This window comes from Ipomoea nil, unplaced genomic scaffold (assembly GCF_001879475.1).
Source record: "Ipomoea nil cultivar Tokyo-kokei standard unplaced genomic scaffold, Asagao_1.1 scaffold2926, whole genome shotgun sequence".
NCBI classification, from domain to species: Eukaryota; Viridiplantae; Streptophyta; class Magnoliopsida; order Solanales; family Convolvulaceae; genus Ipomoea; species Ipomoea nil.
This window is the reverse complement of record NW_017619354.1, coordinates 4,024,360-4,042,745: the sequence shown is the minus strand read 5'-3', so window position 1 is coordinate 4,042,745 and position 18,386 is coordinate 4,024,360. Positions and strand designations below refer to the sequence as shown.

General features: G+C 32.7%; 3 protein-coding genes across 3 annotated transcripts; all 3 read left to right on the top strand.

Annotated features, from left to right (window-relative positions):
- LOC109162115 (beta-glucosidase 40-like) lies at positions 1-4,832 on the top strand. The gene is made up of 13 exons (XM_019310810.1): positions 1-578; positions 2,108-2,174; positions 2,268-2,326; positions 2,515-2,590; positions 2,821-2,892; positions 2,970-3,057; positions 3,152-3,407; positions 3,480-3,595; positions 3,687-3,910; positions 4,003-4,034; positions 4,137-4,239; positions 4,367-4,457; positions 4,590-4,832. The coding sequence occupies exons 1-13, from the start codon at positions 420-422 to the stop codon at positions 4,771-4,773; spliced, it is 1,527 nt and encodes a 508-aa protein (XP_019166355.1). The 5' UTR covers positions 1-419; the 3' UTR covers positions 4,774-4,832.
- A 1,106-nt stretch (positions 4,833-5,938) lies between these two features.
- LOC109162116 (beta-glucosidase 40-like) lies at positions 5,939-9,892 on the top strand. Its single transcript, XM_019310811.1, has 12 exons — positions 5,939-6,258; positions 7,120-7,186; positions 7,268-7,326; positions 7,471-7,546; positions 7,801-7,872; positions 7,994-8,081; positions 8,169-8,540; positions 8,617-8,840; positions 8,929-8,960; positions 9,091-9,193; positions 9,449-9,539; positions 9,626-9,892. Exons 1-12 carry the CDS (start codon positions 6,094-6,096, stop codon positions 9,795-9,797), a joined length of 1,521 nt encoding a protein of 506 aa, XP_019166356.1. The 5' UTR covers positions 5,939-6,093; the 3' UTR covers positions 9,798-9,892.
- Positions 9,893-12,792: 2,900 nt separating this feature from the next.
- Positions 12,793-16,611, top strand: LOC109162117 (beta-glucosidase 40-like). Its single transcript, XM_019310812.1, has 13 exons — positions 12,793-12,971; positions 13,649-13,715; positions 13,904-13,962; positions 14,073-14,148; positions 14,233-14,304; positions 14,398-14,485; positions 14,698-14,953; positions 15,079-15,194; positions 15,306-15,523; positions 15,712-15,743; positions 15,894-15,996; positions 16,180-16,270; positions 16,354-16,611. Exons 1-13 carry the CDS (start codon positions 12,816-12,818, stop codon positions 16,523-16,525), a joined length of 1,506 nt encoding a protein of 501 aa, XP_019166357.1. The 5' UTR covers positions 12,793-12,815; the 3' UTR covers positions 16,526-16,611.
- Positions 16,612-18,386: the final 1,775 nt, after the last annotated feature.

Sequence of the window (18,386 nt, the reverse complement as noted above, 5' to 3'; positions counted from 1 at the left end):
TTTTCAAAAAAAAAATTAAAATGAAATGCATATTGGATTTTTCTACATAGTTGTATGCAACCATTTGCATATTAATTAAGTAGTATTATATATATAGTATAAACACCCTACGTTCATCGCCCTAACGCTTCCTGGCCTGCTCATTCCACACTGCATATATATATTTTGCTTCAATTCACTCAACAACCAATTCGATCGATCTCATCATCTTTTCTTTCTTCACCCCAAAACTTATCCATCTCCCATTATATTATATTATATATATAAACCCCTTTTGGTGGTTATAGATTCAACAGATCTTAATTGTGTATATGTATGTATGTTTTGATGATGAGAGGTTGACAGAGTCCATACCCAACAAACTCCATCAGATAATCATTCTTGGATTAGCCATTCTTGATCAATCTTAAAATTAAAGTATGTTGCTGAGGAAAGGCATTATTGTTTCCTCTCCTCCATCATTAAAAGCTGTGGTGTTTGTTGTTGTTGTCGGGTTCCAAATCTGTGTGGCTCAGAATCTCAGCAGAGCTAGTTTCCCCAAAGGCTTTGTTTTTGGAACTGCTTCTTCTGCATATCAGGTTTGCCCGCCCCTTTAATTTTCAATTCTTTCTCTCCACTCAATCCTCATCCACATCTTTCTTTCTTTCCATCTATCACTCGTCCATTTTTCGTGTTTCTCCTCTTTTCCTGTGTGTTTTTTTGTGCTTGAGTTGAGTTTTTATACATATTTTGATTTACGGAGAAACTCATAGCACTTATGAGAATATGTTATGAGTGAATTTGGCCACCCTAATTAACCAATGACCAAATAATCTAGCCTATATTACTTATAGCTTATCTTCTCAAGTTAAGAATACTAATATTTTGATTACTAGGTATGATACATACTAAAATGTATGTATATGAAAAGTTAAAAGTTACTCCCTGTCTCATATGAGGATTGAAGTTATTTTTAATTCAATTTTTTATAATAATAAGTTTAGTATTAGTATATAAATTAAAATTTATATACTTAGAAACTACATTCAAAATAAAATTAAATATGAAAAAAAATTAAATTTAAAAATTACTAAAAAAATAATTTAGAAAAAGTTGATTTGATTGATAAATAGTAAAATGAGACAAAAGGAGTAAGATTTGCATTAAAAATTAAGGTATGATATGAGGAAATTAGGCCAACAATAAAGCATCCTAAAAAAAACAAAGGCAACAAGATTAAGGATGATTCGATACCTTGCGGCAGTACTTGGGTTTCCCATAAACGTCATTTTCTCACTCCCAATACCATCTTTTTCCCTCAAAAAATTGAATCGCTAACCTTGATCGTGATGATCCCTCACACACTTCGGGCTTCCCACGCTACCACTGCTAAGATTCAAACTTTAATCTCTTCTCTCAAATTCTACTTATTGAACCAGTGAGTTAAGCTCATGCCAGCAATATCATCTTCTTCTAAACACATCATTAAGTTATGCACAGAGACAGAGTCACAGAATCCCTATTCTTATGCAGTGACCTAAGCCCTTTGACCTGTCCGCAACTGTGACCCTACGGACTCGCTTTAGAGCGTCGCGTTGGTTGAAGATGAGATCGATTCACAATCATCTCGTAATCAAGACAATGGTCATTGGTCATGACTTCATTAATTTAAATTTGTAAATATATATAGACCATGGAATATACTACTCCTAGCTTAGTGTCTCATTTTATGTCTTCTAATGTTTTAGTCAACTTAGCGTATTGAGATTAGTACATAAAAAGTCACAGGTAAAATAAAGATTAGCACACACTATTAACTTGAGTGCTTAGTCAAATTTTAAGTACTGTTATTAATAATAATAATAAAATAGCAAAATAACAATACTAATGCAAGAAACTACATCTGAATAAAATGTGAAAACTTGTTATTTATACTCAAATTTTCGTAGAATATTACCTAAACGCTGATTGTCAAACAAGACCTATAACTTTTTCTAATGCCTTTGTCTTCATCCAATTAATAAATAATAATATCTTGACAAGGTAATCAATCGAATTAATCTGGTGGTCACGGGATAATCCTAACTATTTCTGATGTGATATAATAATAATAATATTATATGTGCAGTTTGAAGGAGCTGTGAAGGAAGATGGGAGGGGGGCAACTATATGGGACACTTTTGCGCATACTCCTGGTACCCTTTCAACTCAATTATTGTAATTCAACCTTATCTTCATATATACTATGTTAGTTACACCATTTCTAAATTACCTAATTAATGTTGCAGGGAAAGTAATTGATTTTAGTACTGGTGATGTAGCAGTAGATCAATATCATCGTTATGTAGTAAGTTTAGACAATTTCTAACATTATTTGCTTATGCTCACCTTTTATTCTTTATTTATCTTTGAATAATTATAACATTTTCCATATTTCATGAAATAACTTTTGACCTGCAAAGCTGCAAAGAATAAACCCTTTAATTAATTGTTTGTTTTTTGTTTGTCTTTAAATTTGTTCTAACTCACAAACAGGAAGATGTTCAACTGATGAAGGACATGGGAATGGACGCCTATAGATTTTCTATTGCATGGTCAAGAATATTCCCCAGTATGTTCTCTTTCAAAAATATGTATACTTGAAGAATATTTTTATATGATATTTATTTTATTGTAACGGTCAATTATATCTATTTTATTTAAATAATTATACTTTACAATGAACTAACCCAACAGTCTAGTTAAATTCCAACCATGATTAGAGATTTGAATTTCAATTTGATCACATAAGTATTGACATCTGTAATATGTTACTTAGAAAGTTTTGATTTGTGATGTTAGATGGAAGTGGAGAAATCAATCAAGCTGGAATTGATCACTACAACAAACTCATTAATGCTTTACTAGCAAAGGGTGATTCTTTCGTCTTCAATTTGTATAAATTCTCAAGTGTTTTAATTTCCCTCATGAATATTTTTTTGTGTATGCAGGTATTGAACCGTATGTGACACTTTACCATTGGGATCTTCCTCAGGCACTGCAAGATAGATACAATGGTTGGCTGGACCGACAAATCATGTAAAATTTCCCATCTATAGTTAATCTAGAATTATAGTCAGAGACTTTTAGTTGAAACGAAACATAACTGATTAGATAAAATTGAAATTTTCAGCAAGAATTTTGCAGCATACGCAGAGATTTGTTTCCAGAAATTTGGTGACAGAGTGAAGAATTGGATCACCATCAACGAGCCACAAACGGTTTCAATCCAGGGCTATGACGTGGGGCTTCAGGCGCCAGGGCGGTGCACCATCCTCCTCCGTACGTTTTGCCGGGCAGGGAACTCTGCAACCGAGCCCTACATTGTGGCTCACAACTTACTCCTTTCTCACGCCACCGCCGTGGATATCTACAAAAGGAAATACCAGGTAGGTAAAATTAAAAACACCATTCTTAATTATTCTCAGAAACCATTATTTGTGAACTGTTGTAATTTGCAGCCAAAACAACGTGGGAGAATCGCGATAGTAATAGATAGTTTCTGGTTTGAGCCCCTGTCAAACTCCAGAGCAGACATTGAAGCAAAACAGCGAGCGCTTGACTTCCGCTTCGGCTGGTAATTCTCACATAATACATACATTCCTAGTTTTCTGCAAATATGTATTATTGTTTGATCATAACCGATTGAATGTAATGTAATGATGCAGGTTTATTGAGCCTGTGATAACTGGGGATTATCCTATGTCGATGAGAAGCAGGGTAGGTGATCGATTACCTAAATTTTCTGCAGCGGAGTCTGCTCTTATGAAGGGATCTTATGATTTCGTGGGTATAAATCACTATACAACATGGTATGTTACCGACAACAAGACCAACCTTATCGGTATATTCCTCAATGACACGGTTGCAGACTCCGGCGCTGTTACTCTCCGTATGTCCTTAAACCAATCCAACTAGCTAGGATAGATCCAATCACTTTTAGTTATGGGTGGTTTTTAATGTTATTTCATTCTTTTTTCCCAGCATTCAAAGGTCTGATGCCAATTGCAAATAGGGTAAGTATAATAATGTGAACAACGTTAGTTACGTGGATGGTTTAGTACCCATTATATTATATTCCATTGTTGAACTGATTCTGATGGTGGACTACTTTGCAGGCTAATTCGGTATGGTTGTACATAGTTCCTCGTGGGATAAGAAGCCTAATGAATTACATCAAGGATAAGTATGGGAACCCTCCTGTCATGATTACTGAAAACGGTAATTCTCTTTTAGTTGAGACGAGACGAAACGCATCTTTTGATTTAGAATCTCTGCACTACCTGATATATGAAGGTGTAAACTTTTATAAGTATTCAAGAATGAAGCATATATGATTATTTTGCAGGAATGGATGATGCTAAAGGGGACGGCTTACATGACGTGAAAAGAATGAAGTATCATAATGACTATTTGACAAACTTGCTAGCTGCAATTAAGTAAGTAATTTCAGCCATAGATTTGCATTTTCTGGAAAAGGAGCGAGATATTATTATTATTATTATTATTATTATTATTATTATTATTATTATTATATAACAATGGTTTTTGGTTTGGGGTTTAAAATGCAGAGAGGATGGGTGTAATGTGAAAGGGTATTTTGTATGGTCATTTTTGGATAACTGGGAATGGATAGCTGGATTCACCTCAAGATATGGTCTATACTATGTTGACTATAGTGACAAACTCAAGAGAATTCCCAAGGATTCTGTCAGGTGGTTCAAGAATTTCTTGGCTGGTGCTTCAAATCCTTGAATTATGATGACAACACTTGGACCATAATTTCTTTTATCAAGTGACAGAGAGATTCATATCCAAGACTGTACTCTTCATATGTAATTGGCTTTGATATCAAAGTATTAGACGTGTTTTATCTCAACTAAAAGCTCAAGCTGATAGTTGTATTGCACATTATTAATATATTTTGTGCTCAATATTACTATATATCATCTCTTATGAATTTCTTGTTTCATCTTATTGAAACCCTTTTCAATCCATTTAAACAATAAAATGAGGATTTAGATATTGAGTACAGTGTTGTGCCTAAATCTGCCTATCAAAGCAAAATAAAATTAGTGATGGGCACGTAAACATCAATTTTCTGCCATTAACAATGTTAAAGGTAATAAGAGGAGTGTATGACATAGAGAATGAACGATTAAAATTCATTGAGTCATATTAAATACATATTAGTATGAACATATATATGCTGTAACTCGTGATCTTTTAGTACAAAAGTTATATATATTCGATTCACTTAACCACTCATTTCAAGCATTTGCAAATTAACTTTATAACAGGAAACATGTATCCTGCAAATGTGACTTATTAATTCGTTGAAGAAGATGGATGAGCTAAAAGAGGTAGAAGATGCTCATTAAATTGTGCACCTTTCACGCCAACAATACAGCTAGCTGATTCATACGTGCAAATTAGATATATTGGACAAACCAACAACAAAAAATAGTTTTTAAACAAAAGAAAAATGAAATGCATGCATATTGGATTTGTCTACATATTTCAATATATGCAACCAGATCACTAATTAGGTGAAAATCAACCTTTACTTGCGAACTGTGAACTTATAAAAGATTGTACCGCAATTACTGATTACATTGCTGCTACAGTACAATCATATCCGGGCGCGGTGCAATCGTATTCAGGTACATTGTAATCATGTAGTGGGCGATGTACAATCCTTCACAAGTTCGCAGGTTAAGATTGGTTCTCACTATTGGGACCTATGCAACCATTTGCATATGTATTATAAAGTATAAACCCCCTACGTATATACTAAGTATGCATCACCCCCAACGCCTGCATGCTAATTCCACACTGCATAGTTTGTTTCACTCAACAACCAATTCAATTCCACATTTTCCTTCTTCACCCCAAAACTTATCCATCTCCCATTATATTGTGTTATAGATTTAACAGATCTTGATTATGTATATGTATGTGTTACGTTAGTTGATGATCAGAGGTTAGGTTGACAGAGTCCATACCCAACAAACTCCATCAGATAATCATTCTTCGATTCTCTCGATCAGCCTTTGTTGATCTTAAAATTAAAGTATGTTGCTGAGGAAAGGCATTATTGTTTCCTCTCCTCCATCATTAAAAGTTGTGGTGTTTGTGTTTGTTGTTGTTGTCGGGCTACAAATTTGTGGGGCTCAGAATATCAGCAGAGCAAGTTTCCCCGAAGGCTTTGTTTTCGGAACTGCCTCTGCTGCATATCAGGTTTGCAAACTAAAATGCCAATAGACAGTTCTTACAAACAGTCGAGCTTGAAACCTTACTATTACTGTGTTACTTGTTTTTTATATATACTGAAAGCAAAATCAAAGGCTAAGATGTACCGGAGTATTATATATTTACATTAAAAAATTAAGTTTTGATATGAGGAAATTAGGCAAATAATAGAGCTAAGATATCAGTAGAGATGATCACGGTTTTGTTTCGATTCCGGGTTTTGGTTTGAACATCCGGTTCGAATTGGATTTTTTAATTATGGTTTCTATTTTTAAAATAGAGTTATTGTCATATGGGATCCTCCGATTATAGTGATTTTGACACGTTTAGTCATATACTTTCAAATTGAATACCGTGCCCCTTAGACTTTTAAATTGTTACTATCCGTGTTTCAAGTTAACTAGACATGGTCCTTCAACTTTCAAAATTTAACTAATCTCAAAAACCATTCTCTCCATTAGTTTTAGATTTTTTTTCCAAGTTTTTTATAGATCCACAATTCTACTCCATTATATTTTAATTATTTATTTAATTACTATCATTCTAAAAAATATTATTGTACTTATAATTATAAATTTGATAATAATATTATTGATAACTAAGAAGTCATAGAGATACTCAGATACCATTGAGTTACAAGCTATTTGACATTTAATTATGGTATTATAACTTTTTCTAATGCACTGTGATCTTCTTCCAATTAATAGTATTCATAGTAAATCTTGGCATGTCTGTTTCTACTATCATCACGACAAGGCAATCAATTCAATCTAATTAATCTGGCTGGTCTCTACTGGATAATCCTAATTATTTCTGATGTGTGATATAATAATAATATTATATGTGCAGTTTGAAGGAGCTGTGAAGGAAGATGGGAGGGGGGCAACTATATGGGACACTTTTGCTCATACTCCTGGTACCCTTTCAACTCAATTATTGTAATTCAACCTTATCTCCATTTCTAAATTTACCTAATTCGTATATATTGATATTCCAGGGAAAGTAACTGATTTTAGTAACGCTGATGTAGCAGTAGATCAGTATCATCGATATTTAGTAAGTTTGAATAACCTCTAACATTATTTGTTTATGTTCATTTCTTTATTCTTTATTTTTTTTCTTGAATAACTGTTGGTCTGCAAGGCTGGAAACCCTTTAATTTATTTATTATTATTTTTAATTGTTCAAAATCACAAACAGGAAGATATTGAACTGATGAAGGACATGGGAATGGATGCCTATAGATTTTCTATTGCATGGTCAAGAATTTTCCCCAGTATGTTCTCTTTCAAAATATGTATACATATAGAAAATTGGAGAATATTATTATATATATGATATTTATTTTATTGTAATAGTCAACTATAAGTCTATAACTACTTTACAGTTCCACGTACACCTTAATATATATGTCAATTTAGACAATAGTTAGAGATTTGAATATGAGTTCGACCAGACCACATAAGTATTGGCGTCTGTACCGTGTTACTTAGCAAGTATTGATTTAATTTGTGGGGTTTGTGATGGTAGATGGAACTGGAAAACTCAATCAAGCTGGGGTTGATCACTACAACAATCTCATTGATGCTTTACTGGCAAATGGTGATTCTTTAATTTAATTTTGTCCTCAAACTGATGAATTAAAGTGGTTTGAATATATATAATTCCCTGATGAATATATATATATATATATATATTGTGTTGGTGATGAATGTGTGTGCAGGTATTGAACCGTATGTGACACTTTACCATTATGACCTTCCTCAGGCACTGGAAAATAGATACAATGGGTGGCTGAACCGACAAGTGATGTAAATTAAATTAAATTAAAATTAATTAAGTTTGTTTGATGGAATTGAGATAAAACAAAAATGAAATGAAATTAATTTTGATTTCAGCAAGGATTTTGCAGCATACGCGGAGACATGTTTCTTAATATTCGGTGACAGAGTGAAGCAGTGGGTGACGATCAACGAGCCACGTAGCATTACAGTGCTGGGGTATGACCTTGGGGTTCATGCTCCAGGTCACTGCAGTATCTTCTTTCATTTACTTTGCCCCACTGGCAACTCCGCAACCGAGCCTTACTTTGTGGCTCACCACCTACTCCTTGCTCACGCCGCCGCCGTCGATATCTACAGAAGGAAATATCAGGCAAAACAGGGTGGGAAAATCACGATAGTGGTGGAGAGTTTCTGGTATGAGCCCCTCACAAACTCCCCAGCAGACATTGATGCAAAACAGCGAGCCATTGACTTTTACTTAGGCTGGTTCGTTCGTTCCTACAACATATATATTACATTAATTTAAGGATCAAATAGACTATCTAACTATAATATGATCCAGGTTTCTTGAGCCTGTGATGACTGGGGAATATCCACGGTCGGTAATAAGCAGGGTAGGCGATCGATTACCAAAATTTTCTGCAGCGGAATCTGCTCTTCTAAAGGGATCTTATGATTACTTGGGTGTAAATCACTATACAACATGGTATGCTTCCAGCACCGACACCAACATCATGGGATTATTCCTCCATGACACCCTTACAGACTCCGGCACTTTTACTCTCCGTATGTCCCTCCTACCTTAATTATATCCTATATCCAATCACTTCAATTATGCTTTTTAATATTGTTTCATTCTTTTTTCATTTCCCAGCATTTAAAGGTCTGATGCCAATAGGAGAAAGGGTAAGTATATATAACCCCAACAACGTAACGTTACTTAGCTAGGTGGATGGCCTACTCGATATACTCCATTATATTGTTGAACCCATTCTGATATGATCTGATCAATCTGATGGTGTACTTTAATTTGCAGGCTAATGCAGTATGGTTGTACATAGTTCCTCGTGGGATGAGAAATTTAATGAATTACATCAAGGACAAGTATGGGAACCCTCTTGTCTTCATTACTGAAAATGGTACGTACAGTAATTAATTAATTCTCTCCATCTCACATCACGTTTTGATTTTAGTTGAGACGACAACGATGAAAAACATCTTTCCTTTCAAAATCTCCGCACTACCCGATAAAAAAACTATATATGTTCACTAGTCACGTCACTTATACAAAAAGTATTCAGCTAGCTAGCATATTTGTGAAGCTAAGGTTTAAAGTTTTAAAAGTTGCTAGTATTCAAGAATGAAGCATTGCATGCATGCATGATTATTTGCAGGAATGGATGATGCTAAAACGGACGGCTTAAATGACATTAAAAGGATCAGGTATCACCGTGACTATCTCAAAAGCCTGCTAGCTGCAATCAAGTAAGTAATTTCAGCCTTATCTTCTACTGTACTGTCAAAGATTTAATTACATTTTCTGGAAATTAATATAATGGTTGAAAATGCAGAGAGGATGGGTGCAATGTGAAAGGGTATTTTGCATGGTCATTGATGGATAACTGGGAATGGACAGTTGGATTCTCCTCAAGATTTGGTCTATACTATGTTGACTATGATGACAACCTCAGGAGAATTCCCAAGGAGTCTGCCAAGTGGTTCAAGAATTTCTTGGCTTCTTGAATTATGAATTATGATATCATTTAAGCTGGTAATTGCAACTACATGCTTCAAAGTGAATTGTAAAAAAATTAAATAAACAAAATTTTTAATTTAAGGGTGTCAATCTTAGTCCAAAATTGATGGGCAACCTCAGTAAGCTTGAAATATTTTAGAGTTACATATAATCTAAAGAGTTTAACCCAATAAAAAAATTAGTCTAATAAGCTTAACCGTCCAAACGGACTAGCCTGATAGCCTAAACCACTTAAGTCTATTATTTGTTTCACAAGTACTGTGGAACACAAATATATAGGGAATTTAATTTATATATAAGTTCAAATTTAATAATTTTTATTAACTTTGTAAATAAAACTTGAAAATTTTATTATAAAATAAAATATTTTTTTATAAAAAAAATAATGGAAAAAAAAAACTTATTGTAGTGTATATATATTAATTATTTTTAGTTAGAATTTGAAAATGAAAGTTTAGATTGATTGGATTAATATAAGTTTATATTTATTAATGTAAATGTGCTAGTTTATTAAATTGAAAGTTTAGAATGTTAATTTTAAAATGTCAAAAGTTTTAGTTAAGTCCACTCGATAAGCCTAACAATCTGAGAATTTAGGGTTAGGATCAATAATTTTAAATCTGACTAGAAAAAAAAATTGATTAGCTTGGACTGATAGGCTTGACAGCTTCGATTAGGCTAGCTTGAAACCGAACATGCTGGTACAAAATAATGTATTTTCACTATTCAAATAATGTACCTTTAGTTAATTCAGTATACAAATAATATACATTTAGTATATTAAAAATGTACAATTTATTCATAGTCAGCACAGCTATGTGGACCATGGTCAATGGAATAGTGATTTTAAAAGGAATCAAAGGCTCCACTTTTGTTGCACATTTAGTGTGGGAACATCAGATGGGCAATGTTTGAAGAGGGGTGATGAGCTTATCTAATAGAGTAGCTCAGTGCCCCTGATGTGGTAAATACACTAGTTTATACAGTGAAGTCTTCATATTAGTTGATATACGAGCTCCGATATGGCGACAGTGTGTCAGAGTTCCAAAAGTCCTCCCTCCCCCCGTTAATAAATGCGCTATTTATAGAGGCCATGAGGGAGCGCATGACACACCCCTCGCATACTTGTCACATGCCTCACATGCATTCAACGGGGTCGGATCGGAGGCCATGCCGATTGATCCAGGTGTCTCGATAGTCAATATGCCTAACGAATCCTAAGTGGTGTGATTGGTCATAGCATTATCCCATGACTCTTGTCCACAAATGTAAAGGATGTTCGGCTTGAGATGTCAGTTCTGAGGCCCTAGGTCAGGATCGAGCTTAGGATGTGCTGGGTTGTGTTCCACATAAACGGTTGCGAGTTCACCTCTGCATTTGGGTCAGGTCGATATATGAAATAGGGCCAGTTTAGATCAGAAATTGTTCCCCACGCCTTAATAAGTACATACCAAGCTGGTGTTGGGTCATACGCCGAATGTATATTCACTATCAGCCTCTAAAACACAAAGATTTCAATGTGGGATCAAATGATCACACATTAGTTTGAAAATGGGCATCGAAGAGCTTGACTACCCCTTATTCCCCAATATTTTGATGCGGGATTAAATGATCCCACATCACAAAGGGGAACCACGTTATACACCAGGAACATCATTTTTGTGTAATAGCTCGCAAATCACACAAGAGATGTAAATCATACTAGGAAGACTTTGGAACGAGTTCGACTAAAAAAGTGTTGACAATAATATAATCAAATTTGTAAACGTAACCCTAGTATGAGAATCATGATCCACTAACTTGGTTACTCCTTTCAAGGCATATTATTATTATTATTATTATTATTATTATTATTATTATTATTATTTTGAAAACATATTATTATTATTTTGTTACGCATATAAATGCGTGTTAATCAAATGAGGGAAATATTAAAGTTGACTGGATATTGACATTACTATTCACATTAAGACATGGTTTGGAAATTTTTAGAACATATTTTTTGGAAAATGATTTTCAGAAAATGACTAATTTTTAAAAAAATAATAATTTAATTTTCTAATGTTTGGTTGAAGGTCAAAAAATTATCTTTTTATGTTTGGCTGAAAGTTAAAAAATTGAATTTTTCTGTTTTGTATTTTCTTCCTCCTAAAAATGAACATATAATAATAATAATAATAATAATAATAATAATAATAATAATAAGTGGTGGGTGTGTGATGGTGGTGGTAATAATATTCAGAGCGCTAGCTTGAAAAGAGATGAGTGAAAAGATAAATACGAGAAAATAAAGAATATAATCGGAAAATGTCTTTCTAATAGAAGTTTAAGAAAATATTTTTTGTCAAATTGAACATTTTTTCGTTGATTAGAATGAATATTTTCATTTGACTTTATTTTTCTTGAATACTTAAACATGAGAATGATTTTAAAAATGACTTGCGAAAATCATTTTCCAATTTTCAAACGGACACCAAATATAAATGTGTAATCTCTCGTTTGAAGTAAACTCTAATCAACCTAAATCAAATATAAATTTCATTACAAGTGAACAGATACTACATTGTAATAGAGCGAGTAGCATTCAAAAAAAAGAACAGATATCATATTCATTTCTTTAGTTAAATGAACATGAAGTGCAATCTAAATGAATATATAACGATTATTTGAATAAACTTAGAAATTTATATAATTTGGTACGATTATGGTGCATAATTAATTTCACCAACCACCTAATTAGAAACTTTAATAAATTCCAAATTAAGCCAGACTTTTATCTTTCTTTAATTATCTAAATTTCCTATTTAATAGTCCATTATATTAGTCCTTAAAATTTATATATGATAGAAATATAGAATGACTTAGAATCAACGTAAGGAAACAGCTAGTGGCATTCCAATCCTGAAAAGCAAATTAAAGGGGGGACGGGACTGCATAAAAAACGTTAAAGAAGAATTTAAAAGGAATTTCTATATTATATTCTTCTGTCTCAAGTGATCAAAGCTATGTCGTTGAAGAAAGGCATTATTGCGTTTTCTCCACCATTGCTAAGTACTTTGGTGTTTCTTCTTCTTGGAGTCCAGATCTGTGTGGCTCAGAATATTAGCAGAGCTAGCTTTCCAAATGGATTTGTTTTCGGAACAGCCTCTTCTGCTTATCAGGTTAAATTACTTTAATTTCAGGTTTTTTTTTCTCCATTTCCCTATAATCTATCATTGTTTTGCTCTCTTTTATTAGATTTCATAAATAAATTAATCGAATCCATAACCTCCATCTTCATAAATAAATAAATAAAATCTTCTTTAGTCAACTTGGTTGAAATCTTATCAACATAATATATATGTTGATTTATTGGGATATATTTGTAAATATATACATTTTTTTTTTAAAAAAATCATGTTAATTAAATAAATAAATAAATACGTTACGCTTCATTGCATAATTCACTCAAAAGTTAATCGTATTAGAGAATATTAGATGACGAGGACGTTAAAAAATATAGTGTAAGTAATATTCAATTAAGAATATAATTAATAAATATCCTTAGGACATTGATCAAGTGAATAATAAGTCTTACATAAGACTTTCTTCTCACCGGCAGAGTGGGAGTGGGGGTTCGATCTTTTCTTCAAACATTGGAGGTTTAGGCTGGTTTGTGGTGAACTCTATTTACCTCTTTATGGGCTTGGGGCGGATCAGGAGAAAAATGGGCTATCAAAATAAAAAAAGAATATTTAATAACTTAAATTATTTTTGGTTAAATATTACTTATTAGTAAGTTTCATCATGAGAAACAAATGGTGGACGGTCCTAATTTTTGTTTATGCGATATTTCCAGTATGAAGGAGCAGTGAAGGAGGATGGAAGGGGGTCAACTATATGGGACAAATTTGCACAATCATTTGGTAAATGCATCCATGCATACCAAATAATTACCAATACTATCATCAATTCATTATATATAATATAATAATTGACCTGTTATAGTTAAGTGAAAACTTTTATTAGTATGTAAAGAACATAATAAGAGTAGATTGTACATCACTAATAATAATATATAGTATACAATCTGAATGAATTAATATTATTGCAGGTAAAATTATTGATTTTAGTAATGCTAATGTAACCGAAGACCAGTATCATCGCTATCAAGTAAGTTTTTAATAAAACATTATTGGTATTTTTTTCATGTTTCTTTTCTCAGCTCCTTGTATGGCATGCATTATACTAATGCAGTATGATTGATGGGTGGTCTATAACAGGAAGATGTTGAACTGATGAAGGATATGGGAGTGGATGCCTATAGATTTTCAATAGCTTGGTCAAGAATTTTCCCCAGTATGTTCTTAACATAAAGAAAAAATATAATATTAATAATAAAAAGCGTTTTTTAAATCAATATTGTGATATTTACCATGATAGATGGAACGGGAGAAATAAACCAGGCTGGAATTGATCACTACAACAATCTCATTGATGCTTTACTAGCCAAAGGTACTTGTATTATATTGATTCGTAATTTAATTTGATCAGAAGTTTGAACCTTATTATTTTATCATACTTTTATTATTTTATGTATACATACAGGAGTTACACCATATGTGACCCTTTATCATTGGGACCTTCCTCAAGCTCTTGATGATAGATACGGAGGGTGGCTTGATCCACAGATCATGTATGTATAACTTCTTAACTAAAACCTAATTAATTAATGTTCATTTGGTAAATTTTACCATCTAAATACACTTATCACTATGGATTATGTTGGAGTAGGTTGACCACTACACGTTTTATCTAATTTATTTTTGTTCTGATTCTTTGTGATGTATGATATAATCTAAAATTATGTTATAAGAAGTTGATCTGATATAATAAATTAATTGGCAGAAAGGATTTTGCAACATACGCAGAGACGTGTTTTAAGAAATTCGGTGACAAGGTGAAGCATTGGATCACTGTGAATGAGCCTCACTCCGTTGCTCTCCGGGGCTATGGCACCGGTATCCACGCACCGGGGCGGTGCTCCATCCGTTTCGCCGGATTTTGCAAGGCCGGAAATTCTTCAACTGAGCCTTATATAGTGGGTCACAACTTGCTCCTTGCTCATGCCACTATAGTTGATATCTACAGAAAGTCATACCAGGTAAAATATATATTTAATGAATAAAAATGATAAAATTATCTTAACATTAATATGTTTATTCAATTCTCAGTATATAAAAAATAATATTGGTTGCACGTAATATAATATAATATAATATAATGCAGCAAAAGCAGCAAGGAAGCGTTGCGATAACAATAGATAGTTTCTGGTATGAACCCATGTCAAACTCCACAGCAGACATTGAAGCAACACAACGAGCGATTGACTTTTACTTAGGCTGGTACGTATGTAATTGTCACGTTATCGATCGATTAAGGGTTTTTTTTTTTTTTTTAATTGCATGAAATGAAATTAAATGTGATGTTTAATTTGATTGAATTAATTAATTAAGGTTTCTTGAGCCTGTGATTACTGGGGATTATCCAAAGTCAATGAGAAGGCGAGTGGGCGAGCGGTTGCCGGTATTTTCAGCGGCGGAGTCGGCTCTGGTGAAAGGGTCCTATGATTTCATCGGAATAAATCACTATACTACATGGTACGCCACCAACGATACCGGTTTAATTGGTCAAATCAGTAGCGAGGTTAAAGACTCCGGCGCTCTCACTCTCCGTAAGTCATAAGTCCATACCGGCCGCCGGCCGGCCTACTATACTATTTTTATTTCTTTAATTTCATTCATAATCACATCATTATATTATTATATTTATAATAACATCGATCTCAAGCCTAGCTACTTCAATTCATATTGGCTTTAATTTAATATAATCTATCTTCATCTGTACTGTTGTGATTTACAGCATTCAAAGGTCTACAACCAATAGGAGATAAGGTATATATATTTCTAATCTCAAAAATCAATCGAGTTATTATATATGTTCATAATTATATTCTAGTATATAAATGTCACGAATTCAATTCTTGTTAATATATTAGGTTTCAAAATATAATATCTGAATTTAATTATTGTGTTAATTTACAGGCTCACTCAATATGGTTGTACATAGTTCCTCGTGGGATACGAAGCTTAGTGAATCACATCAAGCAAAAATATGGAAACCCTATTGTCTTGATCACTGAAAACGGTAATTATATTATATTCTCTCTATAAGTACGTTAATCACATCATCATCAATATAATCATATCATCCATTATATATATTGCATCTAAAATAATTAATTATACCTGTCCTTAATTTACGCTAAAATATATATATATCTTAGTTGGCGAATGAATATAACGAGTGAAATTTGTACATTACATGCAGGAATGGATAATGCTAAAGATGCGAGTCTAGACGACACAAAAAGAATCAATTACCACAATGACTATCTCACAAATTTACTGGCTGCAATCAAGTAAATAATTCCTATATTTTCAATTGTAATTAGTAGTTTTAATTTAGTAGTGTAATTAAGCAAAGTGGTTGAAAATAATGCAGGGAGGATGGATGCAATGTGAAAGGGTATTTTGCATGGTCATTGTTGGACAATTGGGAATGGAATGCTGGATTCAGTTCAAGGTTTGGTATAATCAAAGTAGACTACAACGACAAACTCAAAAGAATTCCTAAAGACTCCTTCAAGTGGTTTAAGAATTTCTTGACTACTTAATTAACAATATATATATACTGCATGTATATGTAGTAGCCCCAATTTAATGTATTTTTCCCAAAAACAACAATAATAATGCATTTAAAAGATCCAACTTCTGGCAACCTTTCATATATTGCTTTTTAGGATTTTTTTTTTTTTTTTTTTATATACATATTGCTTTTTAGAAAGAAGCTAGAATCTTGGCTTCATCATATCAACGGGAATTGAAGTGTGGGTGGTGAAACAGTACAGTACAGTTTGAATTTAGTCAACATTAATTATGTTTGGAATGTCTTATATATGTCTGCAACTTGTAGGGACACCATACCATTCAAGTTTTTGTCACATTTTTGTGCAGCTGCGTCTCCTTGGAACAACATTAAACCTAATTAATTTTGTCATTTTCCATATATACCAATCAAACTTCCACCCAACCACACATACCTTTACTTTCAAATCAATCAAAATAACTGGCGCGGACCCTCCAAGTTCTTCTGCCTCCATGATTATTTGAGTGTTACATTGGTCAAGTTAATTAACGTGTGATACGGTGCTTGATATCTAGATCTGAGTTTTTTTATTTTTTTTTTTCTCGAGTATTCCCTTACCCTCCAATTCAAAAATAACTCGATTCTTTTGCTATTTTCTAAATTAACATTGCCCATTAAGGATGCTTACCGTATAATAAGTGAGTATATCAATCAAAACTAAAATTTATCAAGAATTGAAGATCATATCATAGGTTGAATTGATATATAAAAATTAAGATTTTTTACACGGAAATTTTAAAAAAGACTTGTACGGACGAGTAAACATTAACATAACAGAATTACTTTTTTTTTTTTTTTTTTTTTTGAATGCACATAACAGAATTACTTAATTCACAATGATTAGAAGAAAAAAAAAATGCAAACCCTGCTAGCTTTTCCCAAAAATAAATGAGAAAAAGGACAAAATGGTACCCCAAATATTCTGTTAATTGTCATTCGATTTGGGCCACTCCTAGTTTGAGAAGAGCGAAGTTTACTAGGTTGGGTATGACTGATCCACCCCATAATGGCCTGCTTTGACTTGGTCAATCAAAACAACTAAACCCAATTAATTCAAGGAAAAAAATTTCGGAGTTGTAATTAATGGCAAATTATGCCCTGGACCCGTGTACACAATGGACACGGGCCCAAAACGACGTCGTTTTTCAAAAAAAACGCGTCATTTAGTTTAAAAAAAAAAAAATTGCGCGCGTTTTGCCGTTAACGGCGTTATTTTTTTTTGGATTATGAATGTACAGTTATGCCGTTATGAATGTATAGTTATGCAATTATGAAATTATGAACACAGAGCTCTAACATTATGAACTTACAATTATGAACATATATAATGATAAAATTATGATCATGGAGCTTTAAAATTGTGAATATAGAGCTTCGAAGATTATGAATGTACAGTTATGGAGTTATGAATCTACAGTTATGGAGTTATGAATCTACAGTTATGAGATTATGAATCTACAGTATGGAATTATGAATGTACAGTTATTGATCGAATTATGAACAAAGAGTTCTAACATTATGAACTTACAATTATGAGCATATAGTGATAAAATTATGAACATAGAGCTCTAAAATTGTGAACATAAAACTTCGAAAATTATGAATGTACAGTTATGGAGTTATGAATGTACAGTTATAGAGTTATGAATGTACAGTTATGGAGTTATGAATGTACAATTATTAACATATAGTAATAAAATTATGAACATATACTCCTATAACAAAGTAGTCTGAAATTAAAAAAAAAAAAAAAAAAAAAAAAAAAAAAAAAAAAAAAAAAGATAACAGTGCCTAACGGCACTGTTACCCGTGTCCAGCAAGCATGCTGG